Source organism: Garra rufa, chromosome 19 (assembly GCF_049309525.1).
Source record: "Garra rufa chromosome 19, GarRuf1.0, whole genome shotgun sequence".
Classification (NCBI taxonomy): domain Eukaryota; kingdom Metazoa; phylum Chordata; class Actinopteri; order Cypriniformes; family Cyprinidae; genus Garra; species Garra rufa.
In genome coordinates, this window is record NC_133379.1 from 37,591,295 (window position 1) to 37,609,034 (window position 17,740).

At 34.6% G+C, this 17,740-nt stretch overlaps 2 protein-coding genes across 2 annotated transcripts; one reads left to right on the forward strand and one right to left on the reverse strand.

Moving 5' to 3' along the window:
- Positions 1 to 916: 916 nt before the first annotated feature.
- On the reverse strand, positions 917 to 4,374 carry LOC141293020 (uncharacterized). Its single transcript, XM_073825066.1, has 7 exons — positions 4,132 to 4,374; positions 3,208 to 3,319; positions 2,920 to 3,032; positions 2,744 to 2,843; positions 1,693 to 1,814; positions 1,518 to 1,612; positions 917 to 1,357 (listed from the first exon to the last, which is right to left on the reverse strand). The coding sequence occupies exons 1-7, from the start codon at positions 4,220 to 4,222 to the stop codon at positions 1,316 to 1,318; spliced, it is 675 nt and encodes a 224-aa protein (XP_073681167.1). The 5' UTR covers positions 4,223 to 4,374; the 3' UTR covers positions 917 to 1,315.
- A 312-nt stretch (positions 4,375 to 4,686) lies between these two features.
- On the forward strand, positions 4,687 to 7,368 carry rpl28 (ribosomal protein L28). Its single transcript, XM_073824885.1, has 5 exons — positions 4,687 to 4,707; positions 5,344 to 5,437; positions 6,646 to 6,769; positions 7,014 to 7,132; positions 7,228 to 7,368. The coding sequence occupies exons 2-5, from the start codon at positions 5,354 to 5,356 to the stop codon at positions 7,315 to 7,317; spliced, it is 417 nt and encodes a 138-aa protein (XP_073680986.1). The 5' UTR covers positions 4,687 to 4,707; positions 5,344 to 5,353; the 3' UTR covers positions 7,318 to 7,368.
- The last annotated feature ends 10,372 nt before the right edge of the window (positions 7,369 to 17,740 follow it).

The window sequence follows — 17,740 nt, forward strand, 5'->3', positions numbered from 1 at the left end:
GAAAATGCAATCATATCTCCATTGCTGTAATACTTCATTAATTTACACTAACATTGAATGTTTTTCAAAGAAGTCTCTTCTGCTCATCAAGCTTGCATTTATTTGATTCAAAGTACAGCAAATACAGTAAAATTTTTAATATTTTAACTATTTAAAATAACTTTTCTATTTGAAAATATTTTAAAATGTAATTTATTCCTGTGGTTTCAAAGCTGAATTTTTAGCATCATTACTCCAGTCACGCGATTCTTCAGAAAGCATTCTAATATTCTGATTTGCCGCTCAAATAACAGTATTATGTTGAAAACAGCTGAGTAGAATTTTTTTCAAGTTTCTTTGATGAATAGAAAGTTCAAAAGAACAGCATTTATGTGAAATAGAGATCCTCTGTAACATTATAAATGTCTTTACCATCACTTTTAGTCAATTTAAAGCGTCCTTGCTAAATAAAAGTATTAATTTCTATAATTTCTTTACCCCTAAAAAACAATGAAATGGTATAGTTTACAATGTTACGAAAGCTTTTTATTTCAGATAAATGCTGATCTTTCTATTCAAAGAATCCTGAAAAAGAAATTACTCAACTTTTGATAATAATAATAATAATAATAGTAATTTTCTTGAGCAGCAAATCAGAATATTAGAATGATTTCTGAAGGATCATGTGACACTGAAGACTGGAGTAATGATGCTGAAAATTCAGCTTTAATCACAAGATTAATTAAAATCTTAAAATATTTAAATAGAAAGCAGTTATTTGAAATAGTAAATTTAAAAATTTTACAGTTTTGTCTGTACTTTGGATCAAATAAACACAAAATTGTTAAGGAGAAAAGACTTCTTTAAACATTAAAAATCTTACTGTTCAAGAACTTTTGTCTAGTAGTGTACATACATCTCAAACAAAACTACAGAGTAATACTTTGAATTATTTTATTATTTACAAACAAATATATTACATATATTTTAACCAAAACTAAAAAATAAACAATTTATTGATAGCTAATTATGACACAAATCATCAAAAGACTATAAACGTGCTCGTAAAAATGTGCAGACGCCCCTGGAATGTCAAAGCTATTACCTAGTGTTTAATACACATGCTCTAGAGTCTAGCTGAGGAGCTCATGCAGGTGAAGCAGGTTCCCGTGACATATTCCTCTCCACCATTCATAGCAATAAAAAGTGCCAAAAATCCTCAAAAGGATGTCCATGTAAACACTGTGTTGTATACAAGTAAAATATACAGCAATTCAGGCCTACAAGTCCCAAGTACAAAGTTCCTCGCAGTCACATGGTCTGCAGATGCCAAGCTTTATGCTGACATTTCTGTGTGTGTTGGCTTCAGAGCGCCCTCCTGTGGACAAAGAGAGAAACATTTATATAAAGTTTTACTTGTTCGCTATTCAAAGCGTAACATTCCACTGCTCTTCTGTAGCAAATGCATACTTCATCAGCAAGTACTCAAATTACAACAAAGCCTTGGATGTGTATGTGCGTATATTTGGCTGAAGTACCAGTGCACTTTTTGCTCTTTGAACTGCGACTTCCAGCATGCTCCGATCAGACAGAATCTGTTTCAGCATTCTAGGATCCATTTCCAGCAGCATTCCTAAATGCACAAATGTTCACACATTCATCACAATCACACAATCTACAGAAGCCTGTATTCAAATGAATTGAGCAACTCACCAGTGATATCAGCACAGTGGGTGGGGTCTAACTGATGCACAATATTAAAAAGCGTCTCTCCGACGGATTCCACTTCCTCTCGATCAGAGCCGTCGCTGACATCTGTCACCTCCTCACCCTGCCTAAGCCCCAAATAAACAGTGTTTGTTTCTTGCATGTTTTAATCTTTCCAAATTCATTGCATCACATGTGCTAAATGAATGCATTTTTTTGGTTTCTTACTCATTTTGAGGTGTTGATTCCAAAATGTCTTTTAACAACTATTTGTCAGATGAAGTCTTAAAGGGATAGTTCACCCAAAAATGAAAATGTGATGTTTATCTGCTTACCCCCAGGGCATCCAAGATGTAGGTGACTTTGTTTCTTCAGTAGAACACAAACGAAGATTTTTAACTCAAACCGTTGCAGTCTGCTAGTCATATAATGGCAGTGGATGGGCACCAAACCTTTGAAAGTAAAAAAAAAAAACATGCACAGACAAATCCAATTTAAACCCTGCGGCTCGTGACGATACATTGATGTCCTAAGACACCAAACGATCGGTTTTTGCGAGAAACTGAACAGTATTTATAAAATCTTTTACCTTTGATATATAGCAATGTGCAACTGTATCAAAGGTAAAAAAAGATATAAATACTATTCAGTTTCTCACAAAGACCGATCGTTTCGTGTCTTAGGACATCAATGTATCGTCACGAGCCGCAGGGTTTAATTTGGATTTGCCTGTGCATGTTTTTTTTTTTACTTTTAAAGGTTTGGTGCCCATCCACTGCCATTATATGACTAACAGACTGCAACAGTTTGAGTTAAAAATCTTCGTTTGTGTTCTACTGAAGAAACAAAGTCACCTACATCTTGGATGCCCTGGGGGTAAGCAGATAAACATCCCATTTTCATTTCTGGGTGAACTATCCCTTTAAATAATCTTTTATTCAGCAGAAAACCTATTTGTTTCATTCTCAGCCCATTTTCACATGTAGGAATGATTCTGAAGACATAATTGTATGCCTAATCTTGATTTTTTTTCAACACCACTGTTAAAGGCACCTACTCCTGCAAGGTTTTCAAGGCGGTCTTGACTTGTTCCTCGAGGAGCGAATGATCTGACAGCAGCTGAAGCACCACCTCCTTCTTCTGCTCCAATAACATGCCTGTATAGTTGTCAAAGTAACATTACTATTCCAACAGACTATGAATGCCCTCATTTGGTGTTTTTGTAGCATGTACCTGTTATTTTCTGTGTGTGTCCAGTGTTATAGAGTTCAATGAGGTCATACAGCTGTTCACCCACAGAGTCAGAGGACACAGACGCTGCATCTTCAGTGTGAGACACGGCTTCACTAGAAAGATAAGACAGATGTCATATTATGTACTGCCAAAATTTATGTATGAAATATTTATTTTGGTTTTAAATTAGTTGTCTGATGTCACCACAGCGCATACATTATTCTGTGATTCCTGTCCAGTATTTTGCATTTTAAGTTCAATTTTGTTTTTGTTTTTAAAAAGTGATACCTGTTGTCCAATGATGTGAGAGCAGTCAGTGCTCTTTCCAGTGCTTTATTCAGCAGAGCTTCATCATACAACATCTGAGACACAACAGACGCAGGCAACTCCAAAAGCATCCCTGCAAGCATCACATAATGAAAGTTAAACTACAATATTAGATAGATTAGAAGGTTTTTAATCAGAATTTTCTTCTGCTCACCAAGCCTGTATAATTTGATCTAAAATACAGCAAAAGCAGTAATATTATGAAATATTTTTACTATTTAAAATGACTGGTTTCTATTTGAATGTTATTTAAAATGTAATTTATTTCTGTGATTTCAAAGCTGAATTTTTAGCATCACATCCTTCAGAAATCATTCTAATATGCTGATTTGCTGCTCAAGAAACATTTATTATAATTATTATTAATATTTATTGAATAGAAAGATCCAAACATCAGCATTTATCTAACATAAAAAGCTTTTGTAATATCCAAAAGTTTGGAGTTAGTCTAATTTAATAAAATAAAATTAATACTTTATTAAGTTGATTTCAAAAGTGATGATAAAGACATTTAATGTTACAAAATACATTTCTATTTCAGGCAAATGCTGTTCTTCTGAAATTTCTATTCATCAGAGAAACCTGAAAAAATTCTACTCAGCTGCTTTCAACATATTAATAATAATAAATGTTTTTTGAGCAGGAAAACGGCATATTAGAATGATTTCTGAAGGATCATGTGACTAGTAATTATGCTTTGAAATCACAGGAATAAATTACATTTTTTAAAATATATTCAAATAGAAAACAGTTATTTTAAATAGTAAACATATTTCTTTTTGCTGATAGATAGATAGATAGATAGATAGATAGATAGATAGATAGATAGATAGATAGATAGATAGATAGATAGATAGATAGATAGATAGATAGATTCTGTATCACCTGTGAGTTTAGGAGTCATCTCCGTATATTTAGGATATATCAGATCATACAGTTTCTCTCCCAGAGTCTCCAGATCTTCATCACTCTCCATCACTTCAGCATTAACTGCTTATTTAATCATACGAATAACAGTAATATCGTCCGCCTATACTCCACTGTCATTAACATGATCTAACTGTCTTAAATTAGGCCAAGTAGGAATCCTAATAATGTATTATGAACAGCAGACATCAGAGCTGTGTTGTTGTGGTTAGAGAACGCATGAAAATGACGTAGAGCGCATAGAGCGCGTGACGTACACCAACTGCACCACTGACGACTGCGCTGTTCGTGCACCTCCGCACTGTACATCAAACATATAGTCCTGTTTAAAAATAATATATTTAAAGACATATTTTAATATAAATTTCCAAAACCATTTGAAAATACGCCTACAATATATTTTCGTTATTTTCTATACTTTTGAAACGAAGACAATAGACTAAGTTAGTAATCCTCAAAGAGGCGTAAGAAAGTACGAAAGCGCCACCGGAACTGGAACTCATTCCTTTCCCTAGCTCTTCCTCTGCTGAAAAGGTAACGTGGTCGTCTTGTGTAGCTTTTCAAACCTCGATTAAACGCTTTCTAGCGCACATTTCAGGATTAAACGTGTATATAACTACGTCGAATATGTTATAAGCTGCATGTCAGTTGTATCATTTAGCGTAGTGACAATAAAAAGCAGGATATTTCATTATAACGCTGCCGGTGTTGCGTAGCGAGGCCTTCAGTCAGTAAATGTGAGACAAGCAGCACACCGCTAGATGGGATGAAAATCAGTCTAAATTGAGAAATCAAGTTTTGTTTTGTTTTTTCACAATCAGAGGGTTATTCATGTTAGTAAGTAGCTTATTGTGTCTGTTTATGTGGCATTTTACAGCTCTGGTTTTATATGAGGGTCCTTGAGTTGATGACAGGATTACAGACACAAACTCTATGTACTTATTTGTCATATGTGTCTGTTTATGTAATGAAAGGAGATTTTATATTTGCAAAACGTACATTTCAAACAAAAACACTACAAAACATAAACAAGAAAAATGACACTTTATTATAAATTGTTCTGTAAAGTGTTAAGGTGCAGTTGGTTTTGGATATGCATTTGATGTGAACTGTCTGTTATTGAAGATGGTCTGTATATGTGATATTTGTTGCCTTGTTTCATTTGTTCAGGATCGTCATCATGGCATCTTCTCACCTGCAGTGGTTGGTCATCAGGAACAATTCTAGTTTCCTTATCAAGAGGAACAAGCAGACCTACAGCACCGTAAGTCACTACTGTTCGATTTCACTGACAACACTGCTGATGAGACTGAGCTTTACTGGGTTTTAATTTCACACACTAATAAGTTGGTTTTGTGCAATTCCTAGTGGTCCATGAAGAAATCCTGATTTTAAGAGGAATAATGCAGTTCAGAAAATGAGCTAATTCTTTTCCAGTTATTTGTGGTTCTAATGTAGTGTATCTGCTTCATGGTTTATCTCAATGTTTTAAGCTAATGTGGTTTATGAGCTTGAACAGAAACACTGACAGTTTTGAATATGCAAAAAAAAAATGATTTATTAGCCTGACACATGATTTTTTTTCTCTTTTGGGGATGAAGGGATGTCATAACATGTCTTTGTTAGAAACTGTGTAATTTTACTAAATTTATAACAATTTTCAATTCATATCACACAATTCTGACTTACAAACTCTCGGAATTGCAAGCTTATATTTTCTCGTTTTTTCAAATTATCTTCAGTGATATCATACAATTCTGACTTTATTCATGCAATTGTGAGTTCATATCTGAATATCCATAAAAAACATGGTTGTGAGTTTATATCACATAATTCTGACCTTTTTTCTCACAATTGTGAGTTTCTAAACTCTCAGAATTGCGAGTTTGTATTTTGTAGGCATATCTCCCAATTCTGACTTTTTTTTTTTTTTTTTTTTCTTATGAACTTATTTGTGACTCTTATGTCCCAATTCATATTTTTTTATTCATTCATTTATTAAATTTTTTTATATCACGCAATTCTGACTTTTTTGCACAAATGTGAGCTTATAAAATCTCAACTTATTTCAACTTATTGCTAGTTGCAATTGCTACTTTTTATCTCCCAATTCCTTTTTTTCCCTCAGTTGTGAGTTTATATCTCGCAATTCTGACGTTTTTCTTGCAATTGTGAGTTTATAAACTCTTAAAATTGCAAGTTTATATTTATCTCCCAACTCACAATTTTGACTTATCTCACAATTCATACTTTTTAGTTTCTCACAATTGCAAGTTGATGATATGCAGTTCTGACATTTTTCTTTTTATTGCGAGTTCATATCTGAATATCTATCCTTTTTTTTTTACAGACTAGTGATCCACTAGTTTAAAAACATTGCTATGATTTTCATTTGACTGAACATTTATTTTATTGTTACATATTAAATAATTACTGCTTTCTGATCTCAAATGCTTTTCCTCTCTTTTCCAGGAGCCTTATAACCTGAAGGCCAAGAATTCTTTCCGCTTCAATGGTCTCGTTCACCGCAAGACTGTTGGCATCGAGCCGGCCGCTGATGGCAAAGGTGTGGTCGTCATCCTGAAGAAACGTCCAGGTGAGTGGATGAAATTGACACCGGTTCAGTGTTTCAAACTTTTACACCCCATCGAAGCTTTATGAAGTTGAGATTGCATAGTATTAGGATGCTATAAGATTGCATATTTGTTCTGGAAGCCAAGGGAAGACATTGCAGTGTGGTTCATTTCTAAAATCAGCCATTAATCTAGACATCTCTGCTTTTTATACATCTGCTGTTGTTTTTTTTTGTTTTTAAAGCTGAAAGTTTGCATTTGTTTCAGGTCAGCATAAACCTGGCAACTCGTACGAGAAGATCACCGTCAACAAGAACTCTCGCGCCACCCTCACCAGCGTGAAGAACATCATCCGCAAAAATAAGTACAGGAGAGACCTGCGCATGGTGAGTTCACACATGCAGATCTGACACCGTTTTAGTTTGATTAAAGGTTTCATGTGCTTGTTCAGTAGTTGACTGATGCTCTGTCTGTGTCTCAGGCTGCTATGAGACGCGTTAGCGCCATCCTCAAGAGTCAGAAGCCTGTGGTGGTGAAGAAGAAGCGCTCCAGGACTCCCAAGAGTTCATAAATGGTTGCATATAAAATGTTTGACTTAATAAAGTGCTTTTGGTCAAAGTTAGTCTATCTCCAGGTCTCATTTGTATCAGTGTGCACATACACATACACGCTACTTGTGTAACAAGTTTGCATATTCAAAGGTTTGTTGTTTAGTTAAGTTTTCCTGGTTATGCATTTTATGCATCTAAATGCTGGACTAAAAGCAGATGAATGCTTAATGGATAATCAGATTTTTTTTCCCGCATTACATTGTTTAATGCATAGTTAATGTCAAGTCAAGATAAAGCATTAAATCACTGCCTATTCAAAGTTTTTTTTTTTCTTTGACTTTTTCTTCCTAATTTACAAAGTGTTATCCATTTTATCTCAAAGGCTCATGATATACAAAACCTGCTTGTCTTTGCAATGTGTTCTTATTTAATCATAGTTCACCAATTTTCCCCTTTGCTGCTGCTCTCAAATCTATATAAGTCCGTTTCCACCACTAAATTAAAAAAGGTAATTGTGACTGTTTAATTCACGACTTTTCTCGCAAGTGCACATCACGTAATTATGACTTTTCGTCAGAATTGATAAACTCACAATTGCAAGTTATAAAGTTAGAATTGTGAGAGACATATGCACTTTTAGACTCGCAATTCTGACTTTATAACTTGCAATTGAGTTTATATCGCAAAAACTATTTTTCTCTAGCCTGGCAAGCCAGACCCACATAAATGTAGGGTCTGGGCACTCTCCATAGACAGGGCTCAACCGGAGGGGTGGGATAAACGGTTGTCTTTCAAACTCCTCTCCACGCAATAGGATAGCGCTACAACCAATCAGAGACGTAGTCGGTCAGGTGACGTAGTCAGAGCGACGAAGATTTTTAACAAAAATCAGTGCACTGTGCAGTCTGTCAGCTAAATAATAGACATAGATGGGCACTAAACCTTTAAAAGTAAACAAAAACATGCACAGACAAATCCAAATTACACCCTGCGGCTCGTGACGATACATTGATGTCCTAAGACACGAAACGATCGGTTTTTGCAAGAAAATGAACAGTATTTATATAATTTTCTTTTTACCTTTGATACAAACCCACGTCCATCTGTCATGAGCACGAGTTTAGCATATCTATGATTCGACTCGTCACATGTGAACGCGCTTTGATGTAGTATACGCAAACACCGAAAGAGGAAATATGTAAAAAAAAAAAGTCCAGGATGAGTTTGCGCAAGCAAACGTAATCTTTTTCAGCTTTAAATGGGTTTGAACAACCAGGACAAGCGCAAGTACCAAAATTACCATTTTGAATAGCCGCTATATCCACAATCTCTTGTGCTGTGTAAACAATGAGTGTCGTATACACGCCACAGATCGCTTCCGGTGTTTGCGTATTCTACACCACAGCGCGTTCAGATGTAACGAGCTCCTGCTCAGGACACATGGACGTGGCTGTGTATCAAAAGTAAAAAAATATATAAATACTGTTCAGTTTTCCACGCTTAATTCACGGAACCAGGAATTCATGTCTGACTGAACTTATGGTCGCAGGTCAGTCGTCATCATGTTAAGCCCGCCCACCGACTCGTGATTGGCCCGGTACATCTTGGATTTTTCGGAAATTTAAGTGAATTGAGAGTAACTAGACTGACCTTAGAAGCAAATGTAATTTGCTGCCGCTAGGGGCGCGTCTAGATTCTAGGCTAATTTTTCTCAGAAATGACATCTAATACAATTGCAAGTTAAGTTTGAATTCTGAGATAAACTTGTAATTCTGAGAAATAAAGTTGCTATTATGAGAACAAAAATCAGAATTTTGTGATATAAACTGCAATTGTTAGGTATAAATAAACTTCGTATTATGCAATTCTGACTTTTTTCTTACAATTTTGACTTTTTATCTCCCAATTCTTATTTTTTTTTTCTTGTAATTACAAGTTTATATCATGCAATTTCAGTTTTTTTTCTCCCAATTGTGACTTATCTCCCAGTTGTTATTTATCCTCGCTTCTGTTATGTAATTCTGACTTTTTTTTTATATCATGGAATTCTGAATTTTGTCTCGCAGTTGTGACTTTTTGTCTCCCAGCTCTTCTTTTTTTTCTTTTCTTGCAATTGCCAGTTTATATTATGCAGTTCTGACTATCTCCCAATTCTGACTTTTTTTCTTACAATTATGAGTTTTCAGCTGCCAATTCTTACTTTTTTTTTCGCGCAATTGTGACTTTATATCACGCAATTCTGACTTTTTTCTCACAATTCTGACTTTTCCTCTCACAATTCATACTTTTTTCTCACAATTGTGTTTATATCATGAAATTCTGACACTTTCTTGTTACTGTGACTTTTTTTATCCCCCAATTCTGACTTTTTTTTCTTGCAATTGTGACTTTTCAACTGCCAATTCTTTTTTTTCTCGCAATTCTGACTCATCTCCCAATTCATACTTTTTTTCTCACAGTTGTGAGTTTATATCTTAATTTTACACTTTTCTTGTTACTGCGTCTTTATCTCTCAATTCTTACCTTTTTCTAGCAAATACAACTTTATTACGCAATTCTAACTTTTTTCTTGCAATTTTGATTTTTATCTCCCAATTCTTACTTTTTTCTTGTAATTGCGAGTTTGTATCACACAATTTAGATTTTTTTTTTCTTGCAATTTTCACTTTTTATCTCCCAATTCTTACTTTTTTCTTGCAAGTTTCGAGTTTGTCATGCAATTCTAAATTGTTTCTAGCAATTGCAAGTTTATATCATGCAATTCTGACTTTTTTTAATCTCCCAGTTCTATTTTCTCACAATTGCAAGTTAATATCACACAATTCTGACTTTTTCCACAATTACTTTTTATCACCTAATTCTCACCTTTTTCTCGCAATTGTGATTTTATATCACGCAATTCTGACACTTTTTCTTGTTACTGCGACTTTTTATCTCCCAATTATTTTATCTAGCAATTGCAAGTTTATATTACACAATTTTTTTATTTATGGAGAGTAATACATTTTTGTTTGAACTCTCTTTAACCCATATCCTCTGGTTTTTGCTGGTTTTACAGAGTGAAATGTGGTGATAGTGCAGTGCAGCTGTGGAGTTTATCCGGTTGCATCAGTATAATCTATGACTGGACTCTGAGTTCACTTAATGATTGAATTGATCAGGATAAAGCAGAGAACAGCCCTCTCTCATTCTCTCTCTCTTAACTGTATTTGACTGTCAGATGAGTGAGAACAGTGTCCCTCAGCCTGCAGAAAGCCACTGCGAGTGTGTTTATGTAAAGATGTTGTTCTGATGTTGTGAGCGGTTCTTCATCCAGGTGTGAGTGTGTGTTCAGGATGCATCGCTCGCAGGCTCTGCGCTGTGTGTGTGTTTGTGTGCTACTAAGTGTGTGCTGTCAAGCGTTTGAGCTACAGGACACCATCCACGCTCTGATTGAGGAGAACATCCACCTCCACGACCAGCTGGAGAACCTGACGAGAGCCCTGCGAGAGCTGCGGCAGCTCCTGTTCCAGCACAGTGATGGTACGGAACCTGCTGCGAGACCCTCCAGCGCTGGTCTAGATCACGTTTTACTCTCTTAACACTTCATTTATCACATTAACCCTCTTCTGAACCTCGTGGATTTTGTCTGTCATCTTTAATTATAAACATTAAGGGCGGACTAATGCAGAATTTCACTCATTTAAAAGTTTTGTGATGTGTTTCACTCCAGACCACACTCATGAACACGATGAGGAACTTCAGCATCTCTGGGAGGAATGGTCACAGCACAGTGAGTTTCAACCTCAGTTGTGTTATAAAATATATATTTTTAAAAAATACAGTCCTTTTGATTTCTTTATTTTCTTGTTCTCCTATATCGACTCATTGTGTAATGATGGAAACAGGGCACTGCTCATCAATAATGGCACGTGTACTTCCTGTGACCATATAAGGGTGGAAATCATTGATTGACAGATCCTAGAGGACTGGGGATTACAAACTGTTTTGTTAAAGAGACTCCCTTCCTAAAATATAAAAGCAGATATATATTTTCATGAGGCTATACATGCATTACACTACTGTTAAAAAGTTTGGTGTCAAAAAGCAAAAATTAAACATTTACTGACTTCAAACTTTACTACGTATTATTTTAATATTCAGTTGATGCTGTTTCAGCTGTAGTATTAGATTATATTTTTAAAGCAATTGGAATTCATTAAGTTATGTAATATTTTATTACATAAAAAGAGCTGCACTTTAAGAAGTCTAATGCTTTTAGTAAACATGAGACAACCTAGTTTACTGGGATGCCTAAAATAGATGTTCATGTGCTCTGTTGTCACATAACTCAAATGTGACCCCAGACCACAAAACCAGTCATAAGGGTCAGTAATTTTAAATTCAGATTTATGCATAATTTTATATAAGATGAATAAATAAGATTTCCATTGATGTATGGTTTGTTAGGATCAGATGATATTTAGTCGAGATACAACTATTTGAAAATCTGGAATCTGAGGGTGCAAAAAATCTAAACGTTAAGGACATTTCCTTTAAAGTTGTCCAAAAGACCTTCTTAGCAATTCATATTACTAATCAAAAATTAAGTTTTGATAAATTTACTGTTGGAAGTTTACAAAACATCTCCATGGAACATGATCTTTACTTAAATCCTAATGATTTTTTGCATAAAATAGAATATTGGTCATTTTGACCCATGCGATGCATTTTTGGCTATTGCTGCAAATATACCAGTGCTACTTAAGGATGGTTTTGTCATCCAGGGTCACAAATGTTATATGCAATGAGGCCATTTAACTCAAATTTGTGTAAGAGATTTCATAAAATATCAGTCATCAGTTATAAACAATTATAATATTTTATTTTTAGTTAGATTTTCTCTCTCTCTCTCTCTCTCTCTCTCTCTCTCTCTCTCTCTCTCTCTCTCTCTCTCTCTCTCTCTCTCTCTCTCTCTCTCTCTCTCTCTGAAATGTGTGTTGTAGGCATCACACCTGAGACTCACCTGCTTTTGGAACATGCTCTCTGTGGACATGACCTCCATGGCTCCGCCCCCTTCACTTCAAGACACGCCCCCTTTGTCTTAATCGCTTTTATAGTTTTTGCACACTTTCTTTTATGAAGTGCATACTACAACTACAAACAGTGGGAGTTTATTCTACATTTTACATCATTCAACATTAGCAGCTGCTTTGTGACGGATCAGCACTATTTGCCTATCTTGGTGAAGCTAGTTTTGTGAATTAAATAAGAATAATACAGTAGTTTATCAGGAGACAGTTTGAGGCCAGTGTGTGTTTTATCCTATTTTGCATTCTTGCCAAATAATGTCTACTTCGAAACCTAATACAAACAACAAACTTGAAAATTATTTTTTTTTCAGTGTACTGTATTTAATATGTAAAGCAGGTAAAACTGTCATCAGGTTAAATGTTACTGATCTATTTGTGTGTAGAGTTTTTTTATGTAACTCATTTTTGATTCAAATGTTGCATTTGCAACAGGTTGGATAGAAGCACTTGAAGTTTTAGTTTTTTGTTGTTAGTGTTCAATGACTATATTCATTTGTATTAATTCAATAAGAAATCACTGTAAATCAAGTATAAAATATAAAAAAGGTTTGTATTTATATAACCTTTTTGGTAGCATTGTGTTTTTAATAAATGGAAATGAATACATGTGGTGTGAAATATTTTTTCCCCTCAGTGTGATCTTGGGAATATCAGGGTTACCATAATGGACAAAAAGATTTGTTTTTTTTTTTTTTTAAATGTATGTTCCAACTATTATTACAATTTGTGACCCTGGACCACCAAAAAATAAGGGCCAATATTTTTTGATATCTGAACGCTAAGCTTTCCATCGATGTAGGGTTTGCAGGCCCGTAGCCAGCCTAGCAGAAGGGGGGGTTCTTTTTTTCAAAAAGTGGACCTTTTTCAGTTCCCACCCATTTTGTATTTAATTATGAGGTTCAAACCGCCTACTTCATTTTGGTGACTTCTCATGCACGTTTGTGCTGGATTAGCATGTCTGTTGGTATCTTAATAAGCATGATTTTTGATGCACCAAACATATTTACTACAATGAGGTCAAACTTACCAAGATCATGTACTACATTATTCAGTAAATATACACAAATACCTAAAGCAATTAATAAACAGCCACAACTGACATTGTTAATGCAATAAATGCACAGATCCTTTATACTGACACACTTCTAATTGAGTTTGTGTTTGTAGGATTTAAATAAAAAACTTGGCTTCAGCCAAAACATCAGGGGGTAATGGTGTTAGTTGAGGGCCCACAGCATGGTCATGTAAGATTTCGAGAGACAGTGGTGGGTGAATGTGCATCCCTCTAGGGGGGTCCGGGGGCATGCCCCCCTGGAGAAAATTTTATACATTTTAAAGGTAAATCCATTAATTTGGTGCATTTTGAGAGTTCAAAAATAAGAGCTACAACTATGTTCACTGTGCAAATTGAACAAGAAAAATAAAAAAGTTGATGACAAATCTAAAAAGGGTCCAGAACTGCCTCTAGTCAGAAAGTACCGTGTTCTTCCTTGACCCATGCTACACCCCTGCACTGAGTTTTCTGGGCCCCTTTCAACCTCTGGGCCCTATGCAGTGTCCTCCTTTTCAAAACACAAATATCAAGAAAGGAATTTTGTTTAACTATATAGGCCTACATGGTATCTGCAGGATTTTTTAAATCAAAATTAAGGCTTTTTGTTTCCTTTTTTAAGACCTGCAGAAATAGAATTAATATTGAATGACCGGGATAAAGCAATGTCTAGTAAAATATTAAACCTCTATCATGATTTACAGCTCAGATAATGTTCATAAAAAACAATAACATCTGTAAAAATTGTAACAAAGCTCATTTTTTATGGTGAAATGTAATTATTCTGACTGTTTGAGTTATTAAAATGAACCCTTGCTAGTAGCATACATGATAACCAGTAAAAACACACACATAGGCCTATAGCACCTTAACACCATGGTATAAAAATTAACTAGCCCACATATTTTCTATGTATTTGTATAAAGAACAGTGGTCTAAATAAATTTAGTACAAATGCACAAATGCTATACTATACTTATATTACATTACTTCTTTACAGTTAATACATGTCTACATTAATATAATATTCCGCATTTCTACCGCAATACCATGGTGCAGTTAGTGTAAAATAAAAAGGCTACATGGTAAATGCTTCTGACTGTATCGTCGCGCACAGTGTTTCTCCTGTTTGTCAGCGCTGTTTCGCCTGTTTAAGTCGCAAAGTCATTTGTGTTCTTTTATTAAATTCAAGCGCTTCATTGTGGATCTTACAGCACTGTTTAGTGCTCGCTAGTAAACGCGTCTGCTTTAGTGAATTTGCGCTCCGCTGCTGTGATCTGAGCGGATACAGTCCGTGTGGCATGCTTTAAATGACTATCGCATTTAATCCATAATGCAATTCTTGTCTTTCCTTGCCCAAATTTATGACATCTTTAATAATTAAAGCTTTTACACTAATTCAATGTCGTTATTTAAAAGAACACTTGTTTATAAAAAATAAATGTTTTTAAATTATGGACCTTTGGCAATATGGGGTGGTTCGTTCGAACCACCCGAACCCCCCCTGGCTACGGGCCTGGTTTGTTAGGATAGGACAATGTTTGGCCGAGATACAACTTTTTGAAAATCTGTAATCTGAGGATGCAAACAAATCACCTTTAAATTTGTCCAAATTAAGTTCTTAGCAATTTACAGCCTATTACTGATCAAAAATAAAATTTCGATATATTTATGTTAGAGATTTTATGAAATATCTTCATAAAACATCTTTACTTGCCAAAAAAGAATAATTATATAACTCAAAGCTGAAGTACACTAGCCTATTTTATGTGAATGAGCAGGTCTTCTGAATCAATAACAGCTAAAGGTAGGCTAAGTAGCCTACAATAATAATACTACAAGAATAATAAAGTGCTGTAAACGGTAAAACTATTTGCAGTGTTTGTTATTACGACAATACATTAAAATAATATATTAAGCGAGATAACGATGTGTTTTCGTTCCGCTAAAAATAACCGTAAGCAGACGATACCGGAAGCTTCGTGAATTTAAATTACAAACGGCCGCGCATGTTCTTACGTTATAAATGAAGTTTATAGTGTCCACTAATTTATAATAGAGAGTATTTTATATTACCATATAGATCAGTGATAGTGTCTGTATAGACTTTAGTCAAGGTAACGTCTTATTATTTAATTTTTAACGGTAATGAAAATAAGACTTTGAAGTAGGCTACAGTTCATTTATTAGTGTTTTCACATGTCAACTGGCAGCACTGAACCAAACGAAACACATATTTCACTGATTATTGCTGCCGAAAAATTGGTCAATTATTGTCATGTTTTGGGCTGTACTAATCGGTCGGACCAGGAAAAACATTTGGAGTAACTTAACGATACTATATACCGCCAAAAGTTAGAACAAATCAAGAAGAAGAGTGCAAAACCTGTCTGAGGAACAAAAGGCATTTGTGGTTGGCCAAACTGAACTAGGATGTCCAGAGCAAGAATATTGACAACATTTGTGTTTGTTCTTCTCGTTTCCACTCAGGTAAGTGAAATATTACGCTAATGTTTTAATTAATACTGTTTGTACGTTTCTTTACCACCTATTAACTTTAGTTTGTCATTATATTGCACCCTTACCTGCTTACTAAGTCAAGCTCTATATGATTTAGCAGCTTCCACATGTTTCTTGTGTGGTTTAGACAGCATAAATTAGCAGGACAACGTATTCAGTAGTACATAAACCGTACAATCCATGCTATTGTATACATCCGAGTATTGCCAGTATGACCAAATAGTGTTGTTTAATGCACAGAGCGTTCTTTAGAACTTCTGCATAATGTTAAGACAGCTCCTAAACTTCTGGTGAAGCTCATTTTATGTATGCTATTTATTATAGGTGGACACACTTGAGACTCCTCTACTGCCTCATTCTTATCAGACACTGAGAAAAATAAGTGCAATGTCGTAAATAATGATAGTGAACATTCAGTTTCATATTATTTAATAACATATTTAAATGCAGAGCCTGGTAATCCCAGGAGAATACCTGCATAGTTGTACATTTAAATGCTAAACACTATCATAACGTGTATAGGCTGACGTTAGCTAGCTAGTGATACTTGTCTTCAAGGATATCTTAATCGTATTCTTGATAATCAGTAATTTGACTTCATAGTCATGAACACATTTTTGAAATTTTTATTTTTCAGCTCTGCAGCTGTGCAATAAAACGCACTTTTCATTAATAAAGACATGGACAAAAATGTGTTTCACAGAAAACAATGTCTTTTTAAGATGAAAATGACATGAAATTTCCCATATAACCAGAAGATGGCAGCAGAGGATCAATCATTGGCTGCAGCTGCCATTTCAACGCCCTAGTTTTTTCAAGACGTCTTGCTTTTCGATTTATTATAAAATTACTAGTATAATAACTGGTAGTACTTTTACCGCACCTATAGTTCACTACAAATTAAATAAGTTAAATATTAATGGTATAAGGATTAAATAATGCGCTCAATATGAATTGATATTAATCTTTTAAGCTTGAACTGTAAAAGCTATTAAATAGCCTATATTTTACCAACACAAACTTGTTACTGCTGTAGTTTTGTTACTCTGAATTTAGTCTGAATCATTTAATGCACAGCTCTTTTTTGACACCAGCTTGTTAGATGTTTAGCATAATTAGTAGATTTGGTCACGTTTTATATACACACAACTATAGTACAATCGACTGGAAATGCCTTAGCTGGCTTGTCTAAAACAAGGAAGTAATCCGTGCATATGGTCAATTGTATGGCAAGCCGTTTTAGCTTAAAATAGTCTAAGTGTTACTCGCCGTAATTGCATTTTTACTAGTAAGAATTACAATGAGAGAGCTCTAAAATTGAATTCTTACTAGTAACAATTCCGAATAGAGAGCTCTCTAATTTAATTCTTACTAGTAAAAATGCAATTACAGAGCTCTATAATTAAATTTTTACTAGTAAAAAAACACATTAAAGATATGCTTAATTGCAAAGCTCTGTAATTAAAGTAAAGAGCTCTCTAAATCAGTTCTTACTAGTAACAACTGAATTAGAGAGCTCTCTAAATGGAATTCTTACTATTAAAAACTGAATTTAAGAGCTCTGTAATTGGAATTATTACTAGTAAAAATTGATTTAGAGAGCTCTCTTAGTGGAATTGTCACTAGTAAGAATTCAATTGTAGAGCTCGCTAATTAAAAATAAATGGAAGTCATTGCGACATATGACTAGTAAAAAATAATTTGTAGAGCTCTCTAATTGGAATTGTTACTAGTAAAAATGTAATTATAGAGCTCTCTGATTGAATTATTACTAGTAAAAATGCAATTACGACGAATAAC

What these genes read in the sequence shown, in the direction of transcription:
- rpl28 (XM_073824885.1), top strand. Translation starts at nt 5,354, where the DNA reads ATGGCATCTTCTCACCTGCAGTGGTTGGTCATCAGGAACAATTCTAGT. An exon ending in ACAAGCAGACCTACAGCACC is followed by an intron (nt 5,438 to 6,645) that starts GTAAGTCACTAC and finishes TCTCTTTTCCAG; the next exon opens with GAGCCTTATAACCTGAAGGC. An exon ending in CATCCTGAAGAAACGTCCAG is followed by an intron (nt 6,770 to 7,013) that starts GTGAGTGGATGA and finishes CATTTGTTTCAG; the next exon opens with GTCAGCATAAACCTGGCAAC.
- LOC141293020 (XM_073825066.1), bottom strand. Translation starts at nt 4,222, where the DNA reads ATGGAGAGTGATGAAGATCTGGAGACTCTGGGAGAGAAACTGTATGAT. An exon ending in CTCACATCATTGGACAACAG is followed by an intron (nt 3,033 to 3,207) that starts GTATCACTTTTT and finishes TTATCTTTCTAG; the next exon opens with TGAAGCCGTGTCTCACACTG. An exon ending in AAAGAGCAAAAAGTGCACTG is followed by an intron (nt 1,358 to 1,517) that starts GTACTTCAGCCA and finishes CTTTGTCCACAG; the next exon opens with GAGGGCGCTCTGAAGCCAAC.